The following is a 20,990-nucleotide window of genomic DNA, read 5'->3' on the forward strand; positions in this document are numbered from 1 at the left end:
TGTTTCAAGGCAGCAGAGGCAACATCTCTGTTCTCAGACAGCCCTGAGACTCTCTGTCCCTGAAGCATTCGGTTCTAGGACTTGGAACACACAGTCTCTCCAAGTCTGATCATAAATCTGCCTTTTAAATGTTCTGTGGTCCATAATAAATAATTTACATAAAGGGCCGGTTGGATGGAGCACAGCAGGATACAAGAGGGGAAAAACAAAATGCAGTAGCCCAGATTTAATTTGAACAGCCAAAGTGCTCAGAGAAATCATTAGACCACACTGAAAGGAACAGAGTCGTCTTTACAGAATTCCCCCTCACCCTCTGCCGAAAATCATGATGGAGAGGGGCTGTGAATTATGGCACCTTCAGCTTAATTTTACATGACACAGATACAGATGATTTTATTTTTCCCATTTGTGAGAAATAATGAAATCTCCTTTCCCTCCTTCCATCCATGTTCTCTATCCAAAAGTTCTGCTAATTTAAAACATTCAGTGGAAAAATAATACTGGGCCATTGTTCTTAAGAAAAAAAAATTTAATCACTTTGAATTTAATTCTAATAGGCAGAGAATATGAGCTTATCCTGTATGATGGTACAATGACAAAATGAGTTAATTACCATCTCATCGTAAGACGGATCTGCTTGTCACAGGAACAGGAGCCATTATTTCACACAAAATAATGACCCAGATAAAAAGTAATGACTGTAAGCTGTAGCCGCCAGTGACACAGCTTCATCTTGGCCTAAGTGAATGGCAATTAACAAGTGTCACCACTCTCTATATATACAAATAGGGACCAGGCTATTCATTAAATATTTACTGAAAAGACACAAATGGTTTTTAGTGTATTTCTTCCCAGGAAGCTCCCATGGTCTTCTACCTGCGCGATGACAGAAAAATTTACACATGCGTAAAATTTTGCCATCAGCTGGAAAGGCTGTTGATCCTACAGAGGGGTATTCAGTTCCCCTCTGCTCTTCACACACAGAAGTGGTGTTTTCTCCAGACATCTTGTCCGACAACAGAAAAAAGGAACAGAGGGAAGGAGGCCCAGAACCATTGTTTTGTCCCTCTTCTCCCGGGTGTCACAGCCATCGGCCTAGAAACTACAGCCACAGCCAGCACCAATGACCAGAAATGCTGGATCCTTCCAGGTCCAGCTCTCGGCTACACTGGACGGCGAGGGACAAATGGCAGGATCTCAACACCCCTGGGTTGTTGGCAGAAACTGTACCTCCACCTGCTGACCATGACCATAAACCACCTCTCTAGAGACGAGCAGAGGTGAGAGATTCTGGGATACACATGAGGAATCTTAGTACTACCCTAGTGTGCAAATTATCTAGTCTGTCTGGACCCAATGGTTTTTGTTTGAAAACCAGGGGTATGGCAGGAGCAGGATGGCATGGTGGGCTTTTTAAAGTATATAATATTCAAAATGTTAAAAACATAATTCTTATATTAACATAGAATAAGCAGGTGTCAATGATTTACTATGAAACGAACCATCAGATACTGATACGCATGCATGCATGTACGTACACACACACACACACACACACACACACACACACACACACAGATAGACAGATGTCTACCTACACTCCAAACACTACACACACCAGTATCTGAGAGCTCACTAATCAGGCTGCTGTCTCTTTAAGACCTGATATTGGCACAATGTAACAGTCATGCAATGATCTGGCTTGGTTAAGACAAAAGTCCCAAATCGTATGTTTTTTCATTATTTTTTTAAAAATTTTTTAATGTTTATTTTTGAGAGAGAGAGAGAGAGAGAGAGAGAGAGAGAGAGAGAGACAGGGTGCAAGCGGGGGAGGGACAGAGAGAGAGGGAGACAGAATCCAAAGCAGGCTCCAGGCTCTGAGCTGTCAGCACGCAGCCCGATGCAGGGCTTGAACTCACGGATCATGAGATCATGACCTTGGCAGACGTCAGATGTTTAACTGACTGAGCCACTCAGGCACCCCCCCAAATCATATGTTTTTAAAAGAGCAAATGTGAAAGTATGGACAGAGACTCACGTCCTCATCTTACCCAATTACCTACAGACATTCCAAGTATCCGAGTCTTGATTACAAGCCTATTTCTAGAACAGTTTTTCCCCAGTACTCAGATCATGGGGTAAGTTCCACCTCTAGCGTGTCCCTACTCAAGTTTATTAGAACATTTTGTCTGCATCGATCCAGGAAACAGGGCCCTATGTGTACAGGCATCTACATAAGTTACACAAAAACTCATGTTGTCAGGCTTATGCACATGCAAACAAAAATTGCCTGTCTCCCCATTTCTTTTTTTTTTTTTTTCCTGAGAGAGAGAGAGGGAGAGAGAGAGTGCAAACAGGGGAGGGGCAGAGAGAGAAGGGGGAGAGACAATCCCAAGCAGGCTCTGTGCTCTGTGCTGAGCCCTATGTGGGGCTCAATCCCACAAACTGTAAGATCATGACCTGAGCTGTAATCAAGAGTTGGTGGCTTAACCGACAGTGTCACCAGGCACCTCATCCCTCCATTTCTTAAGTAATGACCTGAATTCCATCAGAGAAGAGTCTGCATCGTTCTAGTAAAATTATCAGAAATTTTGACCTACGAGGTCATCTGACTCCCAGTCTCCAGGTCTTGGCCACCATACATGAGGGGTTATTCCTAAGGCCTCGTTGAGCCTGAACACTCAATCAATGTTGAAGGGAGGGAGGCAGGAAGGAAACAACAGCGAAAGGGTCACTGGGTGTTTAAAGGGACAATCTGATTATTTCACTCTTTTGCAAAAATCCTCTGAGCAGCCTCCATTGCGTTTACAGCAGAGTCCTGGCCCTGCTCTCACCCCTGGCACTCTTTTTCTTCCCCAAAGCTCCTCTGATCTCTTCACTCCCCTCACTTGCTCCTGCACCGGGCCCTCACACACGCTGCTCGCTCTGTTTGGAGGAGTCCCCGACCTTCCCCGTGCAGCCCCATCACCAGGTAACTCCTCATCCTCTCTGTCTTAGCGTGAGATCCCCCCCCACCCCCACTGATACCCACCCCACACGGTGTCTGCTGCTTCCCTGCTGGTAACGCTCATCACTCTCCTCCGGGGTCCACCTTACAGGTGTGAGGACCTGAGGGCCTGAGAGCGGGGACCACGGCTGTTCTCCATGTCCCAGCACCAAGCAGGCATGCGGTATTTCTGGTCCAAAGTCGACGGTCAACACTATTTATTAATGAATTCATTAGCTGACAGATGAGGTCCCAAACAAGCCATAATCACCTCTCCAGGATGGGGAATTGTCAGTTGTTGTGGGAGACTGGGCGAGAGAGAACAAGGTAAGCACTAAGGAGTGAACTTAGCCCCAGTCCGGGCAAGGACATTCCTTCTGCAGTGAATGTCCTACTGAAACTCAAGTGAACCCTGCAATTAGGCAGGGAACCTCGTGTGGCATGATGAGAAATTCAAAACCAGACACATTTCTGGGCAGAGAAGGACTCCCCTGCAAGTAGGCAATTTTCCCTTGTGTAACTGCATATGCCAGTGGTCACGGGGCTCTGGGCTGCTCCCACACTAGGAAAGAAAGGCGGCTCGCAGCAATGAGGCCCCACAGGACAAGTGGAAGGTGGGATCCGGGCTGGCGGTGGGGAGTGGCCCACCACCCTGAGGGTTTGGCAGGAGTCTCAGCAGTGGGCCCACAGGCCTGTTCGCTGTGAATGCTGCTCCAGCCTTAAAAGACAAGGTCCAAGGTCTCGCCAGACTGGGAAGGGGGGAAGCCATCTTGTTTCAGAGTCATCGTCAGCCCGAGCTATGTGTGTGTGGGGGGGCGCAGGGGGTAGGGGGTGCTGCACCCCTGTGGGGCCGCCCGAAGGCCCAGGTGTGAGGAGGCACTGGCTGCTACCCTGGCCTGTGCGGTGTGGCTGAACTGCCCTTGGCCAGCCCCCGGTCGGCTCGCGCTGCACAACTGTTCAACTGTCTCCTGACCACAGGGCTCACCTTCTTAATGAACTCCGGGATGAGCTTTTGGCCCGTCAGGTGGTCTAAGGAGGAACAGCAATCTAATTCCAAGATGTAGCGTTCGTTGTGGAGATCATTTTTCTGAGATCTGAAGAGAGGGGGAAAAAACAACCAAAGGTTAAGATTTTGTAATATACTTATGTATGAATCATTGGGTATTTAATAAAACCCCAAATTCTTTCCTGAAAGTAAATACCAAAAAGGCACTGCTGAAAAATAATTTATGGTAAAAACTCAAATTATACATAGATGTATAATTATACACATCATGGAAAGACCTCCAAGACATAGCATTAAGTAAAACACAACATTATAGAATTTTAGTACAATATGGTTTATGTGTTAAACAACACACATACACACACACACACACACACACACACACACACACGCTCCCATAATATTTATTTCCCATGGGTTTATATCTGCCAAGGCATAGACAAAAAGGCACACCAAACCAACAACAGCATTTAATTCTGGGGGAAGGAGAGGATCTGTCTGTAGGGGAACTGGGTCTAGGGCTGGTGGCGGTAACTGAAATTGACTTTAGCTGTATCTTTAATTTTTTCCACTTTTTCTGAAGATAGTATATTCTTATAGCACTTGGAAAATTAAAATTAATTTAAAAGAACTTTTAAAAGGTTCAATCCCTACAGAAGGCAATCTGGCAAAATCTACCAAAATTGAAGATGCATTAAAGAAAGAATATAAAGCAGGGCGCCTGGGTGGCTCAGTCGGTTAAACACCCAACTTCGGCTCAGGTCATGATATCATGGTTCGAGCCCTGCATTGGGCTCTGTGATGACAGCTCAGAGTTTGGAGCCTGCTTCGGATTCTGTGTCTCCCTCTCTCTCTTCCCCTCCCCCGCTCACGTTCTGTCCCTGTCTCAAAAATAAACATTAAAAAAATTATATCTATCTATCTATCGAGATATATGGCAACTAAAGTCCTGGGGAAAGAGTGGATATAAAGGGTTGTTTGTGGCAAACAATTTCGGTCTTCTGGTCGGTGCAGAGGCATCCAGCATGGCCCTGTCATTTCCCCACCCAGGTGGTGTGGCCGCTTCTGTCCTTCCCACATGTAACTGTGCACATCATGTACATCATGCAACACTCAGGAGAACCAGCAGCAAGTGATACCAGAAGGAAATTCTACCACTCCACACCATGCCTTTGAAGAACTCCTATAAGGAGCTCTTGTATGGGGGCCTGAGGAACTCCTGAAAGCCACGTGATCATCAGAAATTGAAGGTGATTCCTTGGCCCACCCAGCCAGGGATAAGGCAAGAAGAAATGGACTGCAGTTAAGTGTCAGCGGGGCGTGTCTGCTCTCTCTCCGGGTGGCTGGTCATGGGGATCAGGACTTAGGGACCAGGGCGCTGGACTCTGTCCAAGGGCTTACAGCACACGCACAGTCACTCCCCACTGGCCGAGGGGTGAGCAGGGCTCTCCCGGCCCACTTACGAGGAGCTCTACCTAAGAGGGGCCCATGCCAGCCTCTGTGAGAGCAGGGATGGCCAGAAAATTCTTAAAGTGGGCACTTTCATACAGAACTCTGAATACACATATATCCTACCAAATCAATGGTTTCTGAATGCATATTTGCTATATTTTAAAAAATGATTTCTAAGATTCTTATATATCATGAAAAGCAATTTATGTGCTACCATTAACCATCTGGGTATGATTTACATGGAATTCAAAAGTGAAAAATTTTTAAAGAGGATTTGGTTTTTCCCAGGTGTGCAATTATCATTGGGTAACCAAAGGTCAATAGCATATCTTGATTTTATTTTTCCTTCTAACATATCCTTTCAGGCGTAGGGACTGAGGCACATACTTTTGAAATGTGAAAGAATAAACTGATTCCTACTGGTCAAACTGGAATAAACGAACTCCAAAAAAGAAACCGATTCTGCGCTCCAGTCTTCCTGCTTTATAACTTCATCAGAGACTGGAATCATGTTCTCATTTCCCCCCCACATTCTCATCCTCTATCCCCCCCCCCAAACAAAAGACCTATTGAGAGGAACTAAAGCAGAATACTTCAGACTTTTGAAAGAGAAGACGTGGTCATGACATCCTGTCATGCGTATCGTGGGGTCTCCAACAACAAAGACAGGCGTGGGAAGACAGTGTTCTAACATGTGAAATCCCAGCTGCTCTGTCATATGAAGACAAAGGTCAGACTGTGTGAGGTTATTTATAAACACCCACTGGAAGGGGCGCCCGGGTGACTCAGTTGGTTAAGCGGCCGACTTTGGCTCAGGTCATGATCTCATGGTTTGTGGGTTCGAGCCCCGTGTTGGGCTCTGTGCTGACAGCTCAGAGCCTGGAGCCTGCTTCAGATTCTGTGTCTCCCTCTCTCTCTGCCCCTTCCCCGCTCACACTCTGTCTCTCTGTCAAAAATAAAATAAAAAAAAACATAAACACACACACACACACACACACACACACACACACACACACACTGAGATTTTAAATGAGTAGGCTGAAAAACAGGAATCATTTTAAGTAAGTCGACATTGTATCTACTCAGTAAAACACTCATAAGATGAACAGAGGGAAGATGAGTCTGTCTTTCAGCAGCTCAACAGCCCAGGTTAATAAGGAATAACCTTTAGTAGAGGACCTCAGAGCTACCATCTTTGGTTCTATAACAAGAAGTACTATAAGAAGGGAGGCATCTCTGGTTCATTTCATCAGATAATTGACTCAGTTACATCTGAACTGAAAGGAGCACAAAAAATCAACAAAAATAGGCATTATTACAAATTTTCTAGATGCCACATGAAAAATCACATCCTGACCTACAGTCTTGGCAAAGCGAATCCAACATCTGCTGAGGGAATAGAAGAGCAACTAATAGGTCTTCCCTGGCTTCAGGGATTACCTCCACAATTTAACCACATTAAATATGGTTGCTCTGGTGAACACATGCTAAGGTGACCCCTTCCTCCCAATCACCTCCACCTGCTGGTGTTCATGCCTTTGTAAAACCCTCCCTTTGAGTGAGGGCAGGTACTAAACCTTGCTTCTAACCGTCACAATATGGCAAAGAGGATGGGGTATCACTCCTGTGATTACAGTATGCTATAAGATTCCATTTCAACAGACTGGAGCTATATGTTCCTCTTGCTGGCTTTGAAAAAGTAAGCTGCCATGTTATGAAAGGGCCATATAGCAAGGAACTGTGGGCAGCCCCTGGATAACAGTTGGCAAGAAACAGGGATGTCAGTTCTATGACTGCAAGGAGATGAATTCTGCCAAGAACCTAAGGGAAGCAGTGGAAACAGATCTTTCCCCAGTTGAACCTCTGTTGAGATCACAGCCCCTGACAGCACCTATACAGCAGCTGGATGAGACCTGATGCAAAGAACCTAAATACGCTACAGAATCTGTGAGATAATGAATGCATGTTGTTCCGAGCCATCAAATTTGTGGCAATTCATTACAGAGCATAGAAAAATAATACAGATGCTGAGTAGGAAGATATTATAACTTCATGCTCAGAACAGGCTTCCCACTGATGAGTAGGTCCAGGTCCAGGCCCAGGCCCACAAGATCTAGTCAGACAGCTGACAGCAGCCTGAGAGTGGCCACTGACAGGTGACGAGTGTTCCACATCTCTGAGGACAAGGACTACCCTGGGAGAGAGAAGCAGACACCTGCCATTAGTGGCTGCAGGGGCCTGGGCGTGGCCCTCCAAGGGATCACATCAGGAGGGAACAGTATTCTGCAGTCAGTAAAGTTCCTAAGGAAGAAGCATTAACATGAAACTCTCAGCTGAGGAGATATTTGCCCTCACAGGAGGGGGAACACCATTTATCTTTCCCCAAAGGCCATTCTGGAAAAGGAAACAAGAAACCTGGAACCAAACTTCCCCCGCACTGAGGCTTAAATGGCTTCTAGTTCTGGAAAGGACAGAGACCTGGGTTTAAACAATAAGAAAAAGGAAGAACACAGACTGCATTTTTGGAGATGTGGCATTAACTACAAACTAAAGCCTCCCTCATCTGGAAATTAACACCGCATACTCTGAAATTAAATGTGAGCACTCTGACAAGAGCACTGTTAACAAGGAAATATGCTTCCCCCTCTCCCTCCAATATCCATTCCATAATTTCCTCCAGACTTACTGGTTACAGGCTACAGGTGCTAAAGCAAACTAGAAATGGGCCATTTACAATTATGGACAATTTATTTAAACTCTCTGTGTCTCAGTTTCTTTCACTGTTAAGTGGAAATATTATGAATAACTGTCTCTTAACATCACTGTAAGGATTAAATAAGACAAAAGCCTATAAAGCCCTTACTACAGGCCATGGCGGGAGGTCTGGGCTCAGCAAACATTAGCCATTGCTGATTTAGCGACTATCATCTGTAATTGCGTTAACTTTCCAAACACCCTTCACAGTTCAGAATTATTCATTCAATAAAAACTGACTGTAACTACCATGTGCTTAAGACATTATTCTTAAGCATATATCAATAGAGACAACAGAAGAGACAAAAATCTCTGCCCTCGTGGAGCTTACAGTCTAGTGGAGAGGGACAGGCCAAAAACAATAAGTATACATGAGCACATAAAAGAGTATGTTCAGCAGTAGTTTAGAAGAAAAAAGAAACAGCAAGATGAAGAGAATCAGGAGGATGTGGGAAAGCTGCAATTTTAATGAGGGTGGTCTGGGTGTCCTCACCGAGAAGTGACATTTAGAATAAAGATCTATGGGAAGTGAGGGAGTTGGCCATGCCGATATCTAGGGTAAGAGCCTCCAGGTAGAGGGAATAGCCAGTGTAAAGGCCCTGAGGTGAGATAACACAGAGGCCCTGTGGCTGGAGGCCAGTGAATGAAGGGCAGAGGAGGAAGAGAAAGAAGACAAGCCAGAGAGCCAATGGGGAGTGAGGTAATGTAGACCGTAGAGGCCACAGTGAAGACAGTAGTTTTTACACAGAAAGAGGGGAAGCCCTTGGAGAGTGTTGAACAGAGAAGTAACATGATCCAATTGATTGGAGGCAGCTAAGAGAGACTAACTCAGTGGCCCAGTGGGGAGATGATGGTGGCTCAATGTGGGTTGTTAGCAGTATAGCAACAGTCACAAAGGCTGGATTCTGAATATATTTTCAAGGCGGAACTTTCAGGACTTTCTTGTGGAGTGTTGAGGGAAGAAAGCAGATGAGGATGACTGACAATTTTTGTCCCAGTAACTGGGAGACGGGAGAAATTGCTACAGCTGTCATGGGGAAGGTTGTGGGTGGCACAGGTTTGGGGGAAGGTCAATAATTGAGTTCCAGACGTTCTGAATTTGCCTTATGCAGCAGACATCTAAGTAGAGATGTCTGGTCGACAATTTAATACATATTCCAGTCTGGATTTCAGGAGAGGGGCTGGAGATATAAATATGAGAGTCATCAGCTTTCAGATGGTATTTAAAGCACAAGACCAGCTGAGATTTCAATTAACATAGAGAAAGAATAGTCAAAGACTAAATCTTGGGACCCTCCATCATTGAAGACATTGGGAGAAAAGAGAAGAAAACCCAAAGGAGAAGAAGGAGAAACCAGGGAGGAAGGAAGAAAACCAAGAGACTATGCTATCTGTCCTGAAAGTCAAACCAGGGAAGCATGTCAAGGAGCAAGGTATGGGCCACCCTGTCATCTGCTTCAATTAACAAACGCACAATCTTCTCTTCAATTTACCAGTAGTCTTGAAATCCCCAAAGGGAAATAGGATTTAATCCATCCTACGGAAAAAGTGCAAAGAAATCTGTTTACATTTAATATGTGATTAAAATGCATTGATTATCAAATGAATCCATTGACTTCGGTCCTGAACAGTTTGGTCCCTTAAAAAAATAAAAACATCTTCATGCTGTTAGGTCATTTCTCAAAAACTTCCTGGGGAAAAATTAACTGAAAAAACCTCTAACCCTGTCACATCTTGAGGCCCCCACTTGTATGCAGCATTGGAGAGTTGGTGGGGGGGGGGGTTATTTCCATTCCAAAGGGATTTTCTGAAAGGAAGAGGGATAAAAGGGATACTACTGGGCAGAGATGTGATGCCCTAAAAGCCAAGAATACATAAGACAAAATGCATTCAAATTCTTAGTGTAGCAACATAGTGGTAACAAGGCACATACACATGGAGGTCCTTGACTGCTCAGGACACTGGAGAAGTAGCTAAGACTTCACAGCCCAGCAAAGTTTTAAAAAGCCATCAAAACATGACAACTGGCTGGGTCCCATAACTAAAAGAGAACATGAATAGAAAAACTGATGAAATCCAAATAAAATCCACATTTTAGTTAACAGTAATGTACCAGCATCAATTTCTCAGCTTTGACACATGCACCATGGTAATGTAAGATAGTAACACTTAGGGAAACCTGATGAAGGGTATAAGGGAATTATTTGTGATTTCTTTGCAATTTTGCTGTTAAATATAAAATGATTCTAAAATAAAATTTATTTTTATAAAGAGAAAAAAAGCCGTTCCATACTTTTGGGTATTTGTGTTTCCTGTTTTGACTCTTTAATATTGATTCTCTGGGTCAGCATCTCTACACTAAACCTACACCGCTGCCTGACCCTACTTCTCATATCGGAGGTCCTTCAAATCATATGAAGGCAATGTCTGAAACAACTGGGTATGGAGAAGAAAAGGAAAATGGCCTTTGACGTGCCCTGACTTCAGGCACTGGAATGGGCTCTTTTAATCAGACGGGGTTTCCTACAGCGCAGGCAACCTCAGCCCTGGCTGCATTCAACACTGGAAGCACTTGGGGAGCTCTCATAAATTCGGATTAATTGGTTTTGGGTATGACTTGGGCAAGGAGACTTTGGAAACTCCCAGGTGATTCTAATGTCAGTCAGAGTGAAGAACCACCACCCAGGCTGGGTATGTTGTATCTGCCACTTTCCTAGAGATCTTCCCTGGGCAATAACTGAACAAGCCCGTGGAAAGAGAAAACACAGAATGAATGACTTGCAGAGACCAATAATGTAGACTCCGGAGAAAAACAAACCTTCCAAAAAAAAAGACCAGAGATTAAGGAAATGTAAAAGAAGAATGAGGACTTTTCTCTATGCCTCTTTTGGTCAGAAAAACTCAAAAAGTATATCCAGCTTCTTGCCCCCCTCACTGCTTCTTTTTTTTATTGTGGCTAATGTATACATAACATTTACCACTGTAACCATTTCTACGTGTACTTTCAGTGTCATTAAGTACATTCACAATGTCAGGTGACCATCACCACTATCCATTTCCAGAACTTTCTCATCATCCCAAACAGCCCTCACTTGTTTGACACCTTATAAATGGGATGTGGGCCAAAAGTGAGTAGAAAATTTTAAATAAACGCTTGCACAACAAACACATAAGAGCAGACTTAGATGCTGAGCACTTGTGCGCAAACCTTTCCTAATTGTAGGGCAGGAGAGCAAAGAGCCCCTATGCTGAAGTACCTCAGACGTCAGCACAACTGGCCACAGATGTCAGAGTTGTTTAGGACCGTAAGAAAAGACCACCTACTCTGAGTCGTGTTGACTTCATTACATGCAAACATCAACTATAAGAAAAACTGCGCAGATCAGAGCTGTGCTTGTTACAACGATCACATCTGCCCAGGGTTGTGCAGTCACTCCCCAGGCAGCCAGGGGATCAGAAGGTCAAATCAGGGATACAAACTTAAAGGCCCACAGGTAATGAGTGGAAGAGGATATTTTTGACTAAAAACACATAATCTAGACACTTTGTTCTCATATAAAAGATATAGGAATGGTCTTTATGTCCACCAAGGCTCTCTCTGCTTTTCATTCAGACACAGAATTCTACTGGATGTCCTCTCACAATGACATTTCTTTTTTTTTTTTCTTTTTCTTCTTTAAAAATAAATTTTTCTTAAGTTCATTTATTTTTGAGAGACAGAGAGAGTGGGCGGGGCAGGGGCAGAGAGAGAGGGAGAGAGAGGATTCCAAGCAGGATCTTCAACTGTCGGTGCAGAGCCCGATGCAGGACTTTGAACTCACAAATCAGGAGATCACGATCTGAGCTGAAATCAAGAGTCAGACACTTAACTGACTGAGCCAACCCAGGCGCCTCTCACAATGCCATTTCTGAGGGCGATGTGGTTGCAGAAAACTTGTCTCCCCCATGAGAGAAGTCACAGTGCTGGAGTGACATTAAATAGGCGAGTGCTGTGTCACTACGGTATTGGGGAGACAGTGGGAATAGTGGAAACCATGGTAACCTGGGCAGTTTACATCCCAGCCATCACTAGAGATTCCAGACCAGGGCTGCCAAAACTTCTAGTTTTGTTTTCTTTTTTTAAAGAAGTCATTAAATCATGTTTTTATATCAGCCATAACTGTCAATATTTTTTAATGTTATGCTGGCCAACATCTTGGGATTGAATTTGACCTCTTGACCACCAGCCTCTAGCCTCTCAGTTACATAGACAACTTCCCATTTGAGTCACAGAGAGCTGAATGCCAGGGAAGAGATAAGAGTGAGCAGATTATCTACCTATATCATAATCAGAATAACCAACCCATATACCCAATTCAGATACTTCATTCCTTGTAATGACTTAACAGATTCTTCCCTTCCATGATGCTGGCTAAACCATCATGATCTTGGTCAGTGCATTCACACAGCCCCTGTTAGCTCCACAGTGGCTGGGACATAACCTTTTGCTAAGCCATTAAACAAACATGTTTGCAAGTAAAGAAAAAGACCAGGTCTATGAGTACTTTAAATACTCAAAATTAATGTAGACAAAAGGGCTAGTCTTCAAATTATACTGACAAAGTGCCAAGCAGTTAATTAAATACCCATTTGGTTTCATGAGCAGATCTGAAACAGTCAAAAAACTGTTATAAAAATAAACATGTGAATAAAAATTACCATACACACTACTTTTACCTTTTTATTATTATTTTTTTAAGTAGGCTTCAACCCCAGCACAGAGTCCAACATGGGGCTTGAACTTGTGACCCTGAGATCAAGACCTGAGCTAAGATCAAGAGTTGGATGCTCAACTACCAAGCCACCCAGGAACCCCCATACACACTACTTTTCAATAATAAACACGTAACAGATCTCACTTCAACTCTTAAATCCCTTAGATAACTTCAAAGACCATGCGTTTAAACACTATCTCCTTTTCCCAGGATATTAAGCACAGACTGAACTTGAGTTATGGAAAGAAAGGAGAGAGAATGTGCAGTTCATCACTAGAACTATTTTTGCTTCATTTAGGAATAATCAGAACGAAATGGTGATAATCTCAAATTTAGACTACTAGGCACTTCTCCAACTAGAAAAAAATTACTAAATGTCAGTTGACAGAAACAAATTCTCTATGTCTGGGAAACAGGAAGGATTTTTAAGATATTTCCCCCAAGGCAATACCAAGTTCAAGTAGAATAATCAGAATGACTTTTTTTTTTTTTTAAGTAGTGGTAGAGAGGGAAATGAACTACAGATCTGAAGATTTGTCAAGGAAAGAAAAAAAAAGGCTTTTTCTAGTTTCATTAGCTAATGCAAAACTAATGACAATAAAAAGATCTATGTATTATTCATTTATCTGTTCATCACCTTCTTGACCACAGACCCCATGTAAGGCACTAAATTAGATCCTGCTTCAAGAAACCTACAGTCTATGGGCATCTAACTACCCAATACTGCTGTTTACTATATGCAAACCACATAACAACGTAAGTGCTATGGGAGTTCAGTCACTTTCAGAGTCAGGGATCAGGAAATAAGAAATTTTTTAAAAAGCAAGAAGTCATGGGATGCCTGGGTGCCTCAGCCAGCTGAGCGTCCAACTCTTGATTTCAGCTCAGGTCATGATCTCACAGTTAGTGAGTTCAAGCCCTGCATCAGGTTCTTTGCTGACGGCACAGAGCCTGCTTCAGACTCTCTGTCTCCCCTTCTCTCTTTGCCTCTCCCCTGCTTATGCTCTCTCTCTCAAAATAAATAAATAAGCGTTAAATAAATAAGTAAATAATAAGAACTCTGTCAGGGGAGTCTGAAGCTGTATGAAATTAGTCGTGGAACAATGGATGAAAGGCTATTCCAGGCACTGAGAACAGAAATTAGTAAGGATATTGATGGAAAAAAGCATGAGTTACATGGTGGAAATAATAAATAGGTCAGTTTGGTAAAAGGTGCTTGAAGGTGAGGGCTGCCTATTGGAATCAGCGGGCCCAGTAAACAGGACCCCAGCAAACAGGTGAATGAATCTGCTGTTAGGAAGGACTCGAGCCATGTCTGCAGTAGGCAGCAGAAAAGTGAGAACCGTGGTTGGAAAGAAAGGATGGGGTGTGTTGCTGCAGGAGGGGGCTAGACTTCATTTCAAGGGAAAGGCAAGTCATGGATGGTCTTAGATAAGAGAAGATAGTAAAATACAGACTTTAAGAAGATTAAGCAGGTGGCATTGTGTGTGATGGACAAAGAAGGGAAGAATATTTTAGAAGAGCAGTAATGAACTGAGCTAAGATTTTGCAGAGGGAGTGGATGGGTGGGAGAGAGATTTTAGGTATTCCCTGATCTCTGCAACCAGTGGTAGTTGGGGTGAAGAGGAGGGGAACAGATGCTGCTTCCCAGAGATGCTCACAGAACAATGGGGGAAAAGATATATGATTATTTTATGACTCCTCCCCCTTGCAAAATAAATCAAATCTACCAAAATAAAATACGAAGCTACTGGAGTCAAAATTTCCCCTAATAGTGAAGCTTAAGAAATGCTTGGGATGGGGGAAATAAACAAATCCTAGCAAATCTTTAAATAAAGTACCTACCTATGTAATCTATCAGGGGAGTTCTGAAACAGGAAGTAGAAAGAAAGAGAAGAATGAACTCATAGATGGGTCACTGCCTTTTCTTCTAATTTCATCTTCCTCTTTCACCAACAGACATTCACCACTTCTGTCGATAAGGGTTTGGTATCACCGGGAACATTCCGGAAATGATGGGGGGGGGGCGTGCAAATGATACCCTAACCACACGCTCTCCAAGGGAGCTGTGCACTGCCAAGTGCGTGCAAGTCACTGTGGGCATCTCACTATTCAGTACTGCTGTTTATTCTAAGAAATCTTGCCACATCCCGTCTCACTGTTTACAGTCAGAGCCAGCTCTCTGGTAGATAAACCATCGGTGACTGCGCAACCCAAGGAGTTCACCATTAATCTTGAAAGCAACAGGAAAACAAACAGCCTTTACCCCATTGGTCCCTGTATAATGTAGCTGTGAAAGAATTTCAATCCCTGCCAGGCTGGGCTACAGAAAAGAAAAGAACCACAAGGAATGGGATCTGGGGCAGGGTCCTGCTTTCTCTGGGGTCCTTAGTAAGGCTCCTCATTTACACTGAAAGTTGTGGAAAGGACTAATATCAGTATTAATGCACAAATAATATTTTATCACAAATGTAACACTGAATAAAAACAAGTCTGCCTGATATTACTAGTTCAGAAAAGTCACATTAGCTGCAAATCAAACTAACAGTAATATCTGAATGCTTTCCACGACTCTCTCATGGGCCATGTCCAGTTGAGTGACAAGAAGTCTCTTCTTGTCTACATTTAATGCACATTTTCCATGTTAAAGTCTGTTTATTGTTTCCTTCTTTTCTTCCCATCTACACCCTCAAACTGAATTAGATGATGGAAATGTCCTATATCTGCACTGTCCAATATAGTAGCCACTAGCCACATATTGCAACCAAGCCCCTAAAATGTGGCTAGTGCACCCAAGGAACTGAGTTTTTCATTTTATTTAACTTTAATGAATTTACATTTACATCACTACATGTGGCTAGTAGCTACCTAATAGGAAAGCACAGCTTAACTCTGTTCTCAAACTTTAATGTGAAAACAGCTCCCCCCGGGGATCCTGTTAAAATGAAGACTTTCAGGGGCGCCTGGGTGACTCAATGGGTTGAGCGTCCGACTTCGGTTCAGGTCACGATCTTGTGAGTTGGAATCCCGTGTTGGGTTCTGTGCTGACAGCTCAGAGCTTGGAGCCCAATTCGGATTCTGTGTCTCCATCTCTCTCTGCAGCCCGCCCCCCCCCCCCATTCTCTCTCTCTTTCTCAAAAATAAATAAAAACATTAAAAAAAATGAAGATTCCCATTTAGCAGGTCTGGATGGGGCCTGGGAACCTGCATTTCCAAGGAGCTCCCAGGTGATGCCAATACTGCTGGTACTGGGACTACACTTTGAGTAGCAAAACTCTAACTGCTTTGGGAACCATCCGAGTGACCCAGAAGTTCCATGAGCCAGTGGTCTCCAAATTTTTGGATCACGTAACTAGGTCAGTCAAAACTCCTGCCTACTACCATACCAGCATCTTACATATGTTATAAAACAATACCTACAAAACAAGTTTCAAGAGATGAGAAGCAAATGAAATGAACAATATTTTAAAATTATAATCACAGTAAGTTCATATTATGAATAGCTGATATTTCAAGACTTAATATACACTTGAAATGAGATTCATGGTTAACAATAGTGGAAGTAAACCTATATTTCAAGATGCCTTCTTGATGATTCCAAATTTCTTTGGCTATCTTCTCTCAGATCTGAATAGGTGGGCATTGATTTTTTTTTTTTTTTAATCTCACTAAGAAAGCTCTTACAAACAGTGAGAGATGGGTCAGTGTGGCCATTTCTCTGTGTGTGGGTGTGAGTGTGTGTATGTGAGAAAGAGAGAGAGACAGACAGGGACAAAGGAGAGACAAAGACAGAGAGAAGGAGAGAGAGAAGTATTTTACATTTACGTTCCTGGTATTTTCCTCAATCTGCGATCGCGTTATAGGAATTTTTTAAGCCATGTGTACATTTCACGAGGGCTAATTAGTTAAAATAATCCACAAAAAATAATCCACAAAACCACTTCATTGAGTTTTCAAATGAAGCCTTCTTCTTAACCCGGCCTTCCTCAGGACCCCTCCTGCTTCATGCAGACAGGCGGTCTCTGACATCAGTACCCAGTCAGGGTACCACCTCCAACCCGAATGTTCAATATTAGTAACACATCATTTCTCTCCTAATTTTTCAACATAAATAAATATACTCAGAAGCCTCAGTACTCCTTCAACATGGGCACGTTCCCTACTTTGGTCATACTGGTTTAGATAGTGCATAGAAGTTTCAGAATTATCACAAAGCTCTAACATAAAAATTTACTTCCAACAATAACAGTGAACTCTACGTTCTTCAAAACACATGGTGGAAACTCTCCTCAAATTATTATGTAAATGTAATTACAATTTCAAAAGGATTCTCTGGGAGCTGGAGAAAATAACTTTAGACTTGATACGGAAAAATCAACATGCAAAAGCTACTAAGATTCTGGAAAAGAAGAAGAGTGCCTTAATAAATATTAATATACATTACAGACAGATTGTAATCAAAATGGCATGGCATGGCATGGCACAAAAACCAATAAAGAGATCACGGAAACTAAAGAATCAGGAACGAACCAGGGTATGTTCAAACTACATTAAAGGTGCCGCTTCATTCCAACGTAAATATAGGTAAATGCAATAAATGCTGTTGAAAAAGGTAGCTGTCCGGAAGACAATAGAGGTGGACTTCCTACTTCCTGCCTCACGCTCTAACACTAACCCGGTGGTTCTCAACCGGGGGTAGTTTTGCCTGTCTGAGGACATCGGTAATGTCTGGAGACATTCTGTCATTAACTGCAGGGCTGGGGGTAGAGGTGCTGGTGATTGCTCCTGGCACCTAGTGGGTAGAGGCCACGGATACTGCTAAATAGCCTACAATGCACAGGATGGTTGCAGCCCAAACTGTCAACAGTTGAGACACTATAAAGGCTGAGAAATCTTACCTTACCCCTAACCCTAACGGTTAAAAACCTGAGGAGGAGCAGCGCTAGTAGTAGACTGATTCTGATGTGAATCCTGGCTCCTCTGCCAGGACTCTGGCAGGACTATCTACCAGGACTCTCTCAAAAGTGTGACTCTGGACAAGTCACCACTCTGAGCCTTGGCTTCTTCGTCTTGGCTTTCAGGAGTAAAGGTAATGTATGTCCTGAATCAATGAACAAGAGCTCTGACCAGACACAGCAATTAACAGATGGTGGCTATTATGGCTGGCACCGTAAATGATGGATCGTATTAACGATTACTTGCAAACGTATACATGTTCTTCACAAGGAAAGTGGGCTTTTTGTTCCTAATAAGATCCAGGTTGCTTGACAGAGCCATTTTGGGGATTTTAACTATAAAAATTTGAAAATAAAAATTTCAACAAGTTGGGCATTGTTATAAATGCCACCCACCCCTCCAGAGCAGGGATTGTGCTCATCTCATTCTAACAAAGGCTACTACCTTAGAAGACACAAGACACCCAATAAATACATTTTTATTTTATTTTATATTTTTCAGAAACAGAGGAAAAAAATTCACTAAGGGTCTCAGAACCATTTGCACAGAACTTTTTAGTGCAGAAACTGATAAGACCCAGCCAATCTGCTGAATGGAGCCATCTAGGGTGGTCCAAATGGCTTGCAGTGTCAGCCCTATGTCCTGAAACTAGTCTGGGGATAACCAGGCCTCTGGTCCCAGAGCCCAGCTATGGGACTGACAATGTTGCAAAGCCCAGAGGATTCTGGGAATGCTCTGAGGACTCTTCTGTAAGCTCCAGGACCCCTGAGCTGAAAGATGGTGTATTTCTGAGCCATGAGCCTCAAGATAGAATTAAGCCCCACACCCACCCCACAGTCCCACTCACCCACCCCACACTTCAATACCAAGGAGTCATTTATACCTTCTTTAGGCTAATTTTCCTAGGCTATGAAATGGGAGGTGGGGAATAAGGGAAGAAAATGGTACCTTTCAGCTACAAAACAGAATTAAGTCTAAAACCTCCACTGAACACACGATAATGTTTTCAACAAATACTAACAACAAAAACAGCCGTCATGAGGACATAGTGAGAATAGATTATAAGACTTAACACATATAGGAGTGAAGCAAAAGTGCTCTCAGACTCTCAAAAACAGGTGTTGTATGAATACAAGTTACTAATTTGGTTTTTAAAGACTTTGGAGCCACTTTCAGTTCCAACTCATGGTTGATGAATGGAAGGCAAATGAAATGATGTACTCCACTAAATCATATTTATAGCTTTTATCTCTTTGTAAAATGGCTCCATCGTTCAAACACTTAAAAAATTATACGAGACAGTTATATAGATATAAAGACAGTCATTATATCAAAATCCTAAGAACACAGAAATCACTAATAATATATTTATATGGACCTGACAGTTACTTCTCACCTGCTGCTGAATTCATAGCTAAATATGTAAAATTAAGTCCTTTTTCCAGGACGCAACACTGGTAATGCCCATGTCTTTCTCAGCTTGAAAAACACACACAAACTAATTTAAGTCTGATTGACAAAGAGAAAAGACAAAAAAGACTGCCAGGAATATTTAAAGTAAGACAATCTGAGTTCCCAAATTTAATATGCAATAGGCATATAAAAATCTAACACTTCAGTAAAAGTATCTGCAACTCAATTACCTACATTGTGTGCACAAGGCCTTCAAAATAGTGTGTAACTATCTGTATAGCCCACCTGTAATGCCACAGAATAAATCTTCCATTGTTGTTGAAAGATTGTGTGTTCTGTGGGGAAGGGGGGCCTTATTTATTTGACTTTAAAACAAATACAGACATTTCATGGTACTTTGGTATTTGCATAAGCTTTAAGATCAACAGGATATTTCAAAGAAATTTAGTGCTTGTGTTTCTGTGCTTTGGGTACCTGTTTGCTATTCTCCGCCATTCTAAACTACTGGGGAACAACTGGAAATCACTAGTATGCTAATTCTCTCTCTCAGAGGAGACAAAAATAAATAAATAAAAAATAAAACACGGGGAATAACACAGGCAATCAAGGACAGCTATAAAACGGGGAGCGGGCGGGAGGAATGAGTTCTCGCTGAACAGTGCATGTCTGTCTCCCTTGTTCTCTCCACCGGGACAAAGGCCGACACTTTGGAGGTGGAGAATAAGAGTAACTAGGCAAGCCATTAGGGGTGTGGATTGAAGAAAACTCTCTTTCCCCAAGAGAATGTGGCTTTACACCAGCATATTAGATTGGAAAGTGCAAACACAATAATTAACAGTGAATCCTGATACTTCAACACACCAGAGAAGGGTGTCACTCCAGAGTGAGATGGGAAATAGGAGGAATAAATTAAGGCAGTCTTCGGTGATACTGGACAGCTCCTTGGGGGGTACAGTGGCAGCCCAGGAGAGCTAATCAAGTCCTCCAAATACCTCAGGAAGCTTGAGAAAACTGATGAAGGCTGATACCACGCCAACAATGAGGGGCAGCTGAGAGCACAGAGTGGGGGCCCTTTCTACATCTGAATCTAAAATAACGACCTCCATGCTAAACAAACACCTTCGTATTCCCTGCTCTGATTTAAGAAAAGAACTTTGAATTCACCTTCCTCAATTTCTGCTGTCAGGGAATAAACCAGCTGCTGTGGTTTCCCCACCACAGTAACACATGTCAATCACTGCTAAGCCCAGCGTTACTTTCCTTCCCCACGTGTGATTCCAACAATCAGCACGCTTCAGGGCTGAACCTCAGCCTCATGTGGGAGCATTTTCTAGGGCACACCCCTGTAGGCTACCACCCCCTGTGTATTTCGTTTAATTATGAAACCTCTTTCTAGAAACCCTATAATTCTCCCAAGAGTCAAAGTAATTGGTAGAAATTAGACATGAAGAGACATAAGGCCACTTAAAGAGGACACTTTCGATTATAATTTTTAAAAGAACTTTCTTTTTAGTTCCAGTATAATTTTGTACTTTCCCAATTTTGCCCTTTGCAAATGCCAAAGAAAATGCTCATGTTATCTTGTGGGCTATAAAAAAAAAAGGCAATGTAATACATTTGTACTCCACTTAAGGTCCACAAAGATTTCCTTTCCTTTGAAGACCATCCT

General features: G+C 42.8%; 1 protein-coding gene across 4 annotated transcripts in view; it reads right to left on the bottom strand.

The window, feature by feature from the left end:
* RFTN1 (raftlin, lipid raft linker 1) overlaps positions 1 to 20,990 on the bottom strand; it is a 207,836-nt gene that overhangs the window by 94,672 nt on the left and 92,174 nt on the right. For all 4 annotated transcript variants that reach the window (XM_006936444.5, XM_045037651.1, XM_006936442.4 and 1 more), the window contains one exon: positions 3,972 to 4,080. In XM_006936444.5, the coding sequence (XP_006936506.2) occupies positions 3,972 to 4,080 (109 nt within the window). The remainder of the gene's footprint in view (positions 1 to 3,971; positions 4,081 to 20,990) is intronic.

This window comes from Felis catus, chromosome C2, assembly GCF_018350175.1.
Source record: "Felis catus isolate Fca126 chromosome C2, F.catus_Fca126_mat1.0, whole genome shotgun sequence".
Lineage (NCBI taxonomy): Eukaryota > Metazoa > Chordata > Mammalia > Carnivora > Felidae > Felis > Felis catus.